This window comes from Drosophila pseudoobscura, chromosome 4 (assembly GCF_009870125.1).
Source record: "Drosophila pseudoobscura strain MV-25-SWS-2005 chromosome 4, UCI_Dpse_MV25, whole genome shotgun sequence".
Taxonomy (NCBI): domain Eukaryota; kingdom Metazoa; phylum Arthropoda; class Insecta; order Diptera; family Drosophilidae; genus Drosophila; species Drosophila pseudoobscura.
In genome coordinates this window covers 21,454,857-21,461,666 of record NC_046681.1, presented here as the reverse complement: position 1 = coordinate 21,461,666, position 6,810 = coordinate 21,454,857, and the positions used below count along the sequence as shown (strand labels likewise).

General features: G+C 43.7%; 1 protein-coding gene across 8 annotated transcripts; it reads left to right on the top strand.

The window, feature by feature from the left end:
- The first annotated feature begins 1 nt into the window (after position 1).
- Positions 2-6,590, top strand: mxt (Eukaryotic translation initiation factor mextil). Of its 8 annotated transcripts, XM_015180517.2 has the most exons (10): positions 2-78; positions 1,472-2,035; positions 2,103-2,430; positions 2,512-2,583; positions 2,856-2,916; positions 3,200-3,546; positions 3,613-3,686; positions 3,750-4,140; positions 4,210-4,328; positions 5,721-6,590. In XM_015180517.2, the coding sequence occupies exons 2-10, from the start codon at positions 1,637-1,639 to the stop codon at positions 5,832-5,834; spliced, it is 1,905 nt and encodes a 634-aa protein (XP_015036003.2). In that variant the 5' UTR covers positions 2-78; positions 1,472-1,636; the 3' UTR covers positions 5,835-6,590. The 8 variants fall into 8 exon arrangements, with proteins under 8 accessions (XP_015036003.2, XP_001356578.3, XP_015036000.2 ...); XM_001356542.4 differs by having other exon boundaries at positions 3,200-3,686; XM_015180514.2 differs by having other exon boundaries at positions 3,200-3,686; positions 4,210-4,544.
- Positions 6,591-6,810: the final 220 nt, after the last annotated feature.

Genomic DNA, 6,810 nt, shown 5'->3' with positions numbered 1-6,810 from the left:
AAATGAGACGGTATGTTTCGACCTCCATTTCTGAGGGTCACACTGATCAAAACGATTTTAGCAGCAGAGATTTTTTTGGTAAGCTTTTTTGCTTTTTACTCATTTTGCCTAAATCCGCGTTAGTTTAGTTAAAAGTACTAGTGGAGTAGTATTAGCTACTTGAATAGGACAGTGATTGTGAAGTGGACAGTGCCTAGAAGTTGTAAGAACGTACAAATGCAAAGTTAGTCGCTGCGCAGCCAACGCGTAGTTTCTTCGTTCTGGCTGCTCCCACACTCCAAGAATATTATTTAATTTCGAAGAGTTCTTCATCCGAACTGTGTTTAAAGTGCTTAATTGCCAATAAAGATGGAGTTGGAGCCTCGGTGGGGACTACTTTTAACGGCAATTGCTGCTACATTCAAGCCCCCAACGCCCCAACGACGGTGACTGCGCGGTCGGCGTCAACGTCGGCAGATCACACTTTTGTTGTTGCTATTCTCGACATATGATTCAATAAGAAATAAGAATAAGTGCGACTGATCGACCCGCCCGCTCGCGCGCTCTATCGCTATTCCGCTCTTGCAGACTGTTTCAGTTTTTTGTAATTTTTGTGTTCTTGTTGCTGTTGTGGCTGTAAATAATATTTTAAAAAATCTGTTGTGCATGGAGCGAAAGTCAGGCTAAACCAACACCAGCAACAACTATTAGCCGCTGTCGCTGCCTCTGCTGTTTGTGCTGCTGCCACTTATGAAGCAGAGACACACCGCACACAAATGGAATGGTGGTCGTCCGTTTGTTGTTCCCATTTATGCAAACCATTTGTATACCCTAGAAGAGATGTAGGGAGGGTGCTCTATCATTGACGAAGAGTTTGAAACGTGAAGCGGAAAAGTTCTCGTAGAAGAGGGAAACCTGTAAACACAAAAATCTGCCCAAAAATAGGTGCCATACCAATCTGTTATCATATTTTCGCTCCATTAGGGTATCTATGCTTCGACTCCACGGAGCATGGAATTTCCTATTGTCATTCATTATTTATTTATATCTTTTAACTGTTTTGCAATTATTAACGAATGAATGATTCAGCCAGGCGGCCACATGCCAGATGCCAGTGGGTTAAGTTTCGGTTCGGTGTGCGCCAGCAACAGCAGCCCCATTAAACCATAGATAAATCTCATTTTATCAGCTAAACCCGTTGCTTATCAAAGGTGCACATCATTAAGACTAAAGATATATGTATATATGTACGCAAAGTATTTAAAACATTAGACCAAGTTGCGTCGCAGTTTTTTGAGGGAAGGCCGTAGGGTGCAGGCCAGAAACGAGGCCGCCCAGCGCAATCATAGCTAGATACAGATACATATGTATGTTTGTAGGTGCTGGGTACACCTGTTCCTCTGAGGGTATGGTATGGGATATCTGCTTTGGGTAGCAATTAACGTTAAACAGAATCTATAATCATTTCTCATAATCGGCTTTTTCTTTACAGGGGGAGGTGCGGAAAACACGCTTCTACGATTTCAATTCACAAATTTTTGACACATTAAACGAACGACCCATATCCATATCCATATTGACAGATATAAATACATATTTATTTAACAAATCAGAGAAACAGAGACGATACTAAACTGAATTCGAATCCCATACGAAAATGGCACATACACACCTGGGACGCGCTGTTAAAAACATTGAGGCGCCGCGTCCGCTCAAGACACAGTCGCGATCGTCGTTGAAGAACAGCTATCTGGTGATTGAGGAGCTGATACAGCTCATAGATAATGTGACAGTGGGTCTGCAGTCGTGCAACACGACCACAGAGTCGATAACGTTGCTGCTGCACAATCTGCGGGTTCATGGGCCGCAGCTGGAGGCGGTGTCCAAGGATACGCTGGATCGGGCATTCGTTGTGTTTCGCAATGCTTCGCAGGACGAACGTCTGAACATAATGACACGCCTTAAGCTGCTCGAACTGATTGAATTACGTGCCAAAAGCTGGGAGGACAATGACACAATTGCCTACTACAAGTCCAAACAGCAGGTCTCCAATGAGGTGGGTCCCCCTTCCCAAAGAGTGTCTCTGATGGTCTCTTATACTTCTTATGAACTCGTTCTTTCAGCTACCCCCGGAGCCATACCAACATGATGCCAGCGGTCAACAAGGCGGCTTTCTCAGCACCTCCCCCACATTCGGTGTCAGCGGCGGCGGCGCCGGAATCAATGTCGGAGCTGCCGCTGCTGCTGCCGCTGTTTTCAACGCAGCCTCGGCAGCTGCCGCGGCCCAGGCAGCCGCCATAGCGGCCGTGGGCTCACCCAATCAGCAGCACATGCTGCTGCACCCAGGTGAAGTCATTCGGAACTCCGGCAAGTTCCTCAAGCCGACGAAGATACCGGGAAAAACCTACTGCAAGGACGAGGTGGTAATCCGCAATGCTGATTCGGGCAAAGGTGAGTGTGTCTCTTGCCACCATTCCCCAAAACTGAACTTAATCTTTGAACAAATGTATTCTAAATCCCATGTCTGCTCAGTCATGGGCATCAAAGGGCGACGCGTCCACATGATTGAGGAGCTAAGCGAAACTATCATATCGTTTCAAAGAGGTAACGCCCAGATCCTTCTCTCTCAGCCTGTTCGCTAGACCTAAGGACTACCCACTGCATTTGCACTTGCCCTTCATTTTGTTTTCTAACTTTCGTTTCTAACTCGCCTGCAACACACTGCCCAAGCGTTTGCCCCATAAAAATGCAGCTTAATTTCCATTTACATAAAAGTGACCAAGGTGTTTGATGCCATTTTTTCGTTTTGTTCGTTTATAGCACTCACACGCATATTTATTGATTAAACAAGATTATTAATACCATCTTTTGTTCAGTCAACCCGGGCGCCAAGGAACGTTTGGTGCAGATCACTGGACCGGCGGAAGAAAAGATTAAGTAAGTCCCAAACTGTTTACTCTTTTCCAATAAGGGACTGCCAATTGACGGAAAATATCAGAAAAAATATAGCTATAAATTTAAATGGAATCTTAAGTCGACCAGTGCTACACAGCGTCACGTACAGCTTCTTCAGTGCGATATTTTTTGGCAAGGTTGGCAGCGCGGCTTAAGATAACTAATCTAACAGTAAACATTCCCACATTCCAATCAATTGGCAGCCATTTTGCATTTACTATAGTTAGCGCATGTTATACAAAAAAATGTTTTCGTTTTGCGACAGCTACGCCAAGCAACTGATGGAGGACACCATTCGCCGCAACGCCTCGCCGGTGCGCCTGGAGCCTGCCCCAGCGGCCGGCGGGTCGTGCTCGTCCCTCAACTCTTCGAACTCAGACGATGCCGTGGTGGTTCAGCCGCGCACTCCTGGTGGCAGCAGCCTGGCGAACCGCCTAAGCTTCAATTCGGCCCAGAACTTTATGACTGCTCAGCAGGCTGCGGCTCAACAGATCTCCCAAATCTCGCAGCACCAACAGGCGCATCAGCAGCAGCAGCACCACCACCAGCAGCAGGTTGCCGCCATTCAGGTGGCCGCCGCAGCAGCCCAGGCGCAGGCAACAGCTGCTGCCGGTAAAGTTTTGCGACCCAGTCAACAGCTGCTTATGCACTCATATTCCACAAACGATGCTTCCGTAGGTGAATACAAGTTCACGGTCAACGTGGGCCAGCGTCTGATCAAGATAACCGGCGACTGCTGTGAGCTAGTGCGCGTGAGTGGATCGCAGCTTGTCCAATGCAGCTAATCCTGTTTCGTTTTACCTTCGTCCGTGCAGGTGGCCAAGCTCGTCCTGGACGATTACTTCAGCAGCTCAGAGTTCTTGGCTTCCATGGAGGCTGGCGCCGCTTTTGATGGCACCTCTCTTGTTAGCCCCGTGACCACTCCATCCACACCGCTGCCCGGAGCTGGTCCGCCACAGTTTATGCTGCCCTTGGCCGACAGCGGCATCGGACTGAACTATGCCGCCTCCTCGGCCAACAACAACGGCGACGGTGACGATGAAGTGTTTACCGAAACGACCAATGGAGCTTCACCGAATGCTGCCAATCAGAACGGCTTGGCACGCTCACGTCGCAGCCATTTCTCACGCAAGGAGTCTACGCCTGAGAGTAAGGGAGCCCGCGAGAAGCTCGACGTGGAGGAGCGTCCACTGAAGACAAATGCATGTAAGATATGATGAAGTTTGATTTAAATGTTTAAATAATTCTTATTTTAATAATTCTTTTCTCTGGCAGCACGCGTCTCTTACGATATTGAACACTTGATTTACTACTCGCAAAGTCCGCATGCCTGGGCCCTGCCCAACGATTGGGAGAAGATGTTAGAGACATCGCCGTCGATTGTGCGCAACAAGGTAATTCATTCACCCGATGTGCAATTGAAATGCATCCGTCGTCCCTCGTCGAGCCTCGATTCCATCACCAATGCACCCAAATCATTCGCATTAACAACGGCTAGCACAGCCATTTATCCCGAAGGCGATGCGCAGGTCGCAGTCGCCGTCGCAAACGCAACCACAGAAAGCTCCAGTGATTCAAGCACTTTAACCGAAACTAACAAGCAATCTAGAGTAAGTCCCCAAGAGCGTGAGCTCCGTCGCAATCCAAAACCATCGGCAGAGTCCGATAGGAATCTGTACAACAGGCAATTGCAAATTATAACCAGCACAATGGGTGCTAAGACACAAGCAAAGTGTCGCCAGCAGCCGCAGCCGCTTTTGCCGCCTTTGCATTCAAATCATTCTCTGTCGCAGGCAAAGGCCATATTCCAACGCTATACAGAGGATGATGAGTGCCTAATGGCCTGGTTCGATGATCACTCGCAATCAGAGCTCAACAATAATCGTACTTTTGTTTAAATGTTCATTCATTCATTACGTATCAGAAATACGTATTCGTTTGATCTTACACAGTACATCATTCCTCTTTGATGATCTAGTCTTGGAATCTGCAATTGCAACAGATAACAATCCAATCTCTCTATCGAATCGAATCGAATAGAATTAATAAGATTTTCACGCAATCTCAAGCCCATGTAGTTCTAGATATAACGAAACCAAAACAAACCAATTGAAAAGCGAAACTTTTTGCTAGTCATAGACGTAGTAGTAACCACATACCCATACAAACATACGTTGCAATGAAAATTAAATTTATAAAATGTAACTAAGGGAAGAATCTGTGTTTTGGCTGTGAAACAGATTTAGTTTTTCGCTAGAGTTTAGAATGAGGATTGCGGTCTAAACCGTTCCACCCACACACACATAAAATTGACAAGAAACACCACACACAAACGCACATTTAAGCGCATTTTTACATAACATAAACTGTAATTAACATTTTAATAAGACTTATAACAAAGTATAATCCAAGCAATGATTGGGCTGCGAATGTAACAAAAGCTATATTTAAGCGTTTTTTTCCCCCACTCCAAAAGCATACAATTTATACGTGCATATATACATACCTATACATATATTTCAAATAAAATAAAGACTTAAAAAGTCGAAAGTAAAGCTTGGTTGGGTTTTAAATCACAACACAACACACCACACAAAAGACACATTGTAAATCGCTTCCAAACAAAAACACGCCCGCTTGTAATGGCTATTAATCTGACACACTAATCTGTTCCATATGTAAATGTACATTAGTTATGTCCGTCCAAGGTAAGCTTTAGCTTGAACGTTAGTCTTAAGACTCCTTTAAAAAAAAACCTAATCGAATTTCTTTGTGTTCGCAAACAGGATCTACAGGATGAGAGTCAGCGCTTTGATGGGGACAAATATCTGGTTAGCATCAAGACTGACGCCACAAGAGATATTGCAGCAGCCGACGATGCCGAGATTCTGGATGAATAGACCTAGACCCAGTCCCAGTACCAGCCCCTCTTCTTTGCAGAATCGGGCCCACCCAACTGACAATATAATATATATAGATAATGTCCTTTCGGACGGAGCTAGACTATAATCTTTCAATGCTTTTAGCTCTAGCGGCTAACAAAACTAATCAACAAAACAAAACGACCAAAAAAACCAAAATACTTTTCAACAACAAACAACAAAAAATGAAAAAGCAAACTCAGAAGAAGAAGATACTAAACACACACCCACTAACCCATAGAATCTAGGAACGACAAGCAATCAAAACTTTCAACATACGAGTAGCTAGAAAATTTAACGAAGCTCTTAGATAAGTTCCAACGAAGAAACGTGAATAAGGAGTACGGGGGTTGGTGTTGGTTCCAACGAGTTCCCCCAATTATAATTCTACTAATTCACAAAATGCAGCTAAACTGAACACGTATGAGCGGTCTCGAAGCGAAATAAAAGGGGAATGGAATGCATTTTTAGTAACTCAATAGAGAATGACGCCACACCACACATATTATTTTAATTTGAAATTGAATTGTTTCATTTCCCCCAAGCTTTGTTTTCATCCATCCTTGAAAAAAATTCTCAAAACAACAAAGGAAAATGTATTAACTCATCTACATAAGAGTATGTGTTTATTACTATTATTACTATTGTTTTCTCTAGTCTGTCATAGAGATTTTTTTGAAACATATTTTTATTTGATGTATCTTTCAATTAAAGTTTTGACTTCATTTAAACTCATTTGAAACGAACGAAAGATTGAAAGAAAAAAGCCAAAATTGTTTGAATTTCTGCATTATGCTTTAGTTAATTTATTTTATTTATTTTGTACAAATACAAAAACATATTCTTCAAGAAAATAAAATGAAATAATGATCAAAGACCCTGCGTTTGTTCTGTTCTTCATCTCAATCCAAAAATTGTATTTATATTTTTTTCTGTGTTTTTTTTTATTATTTTT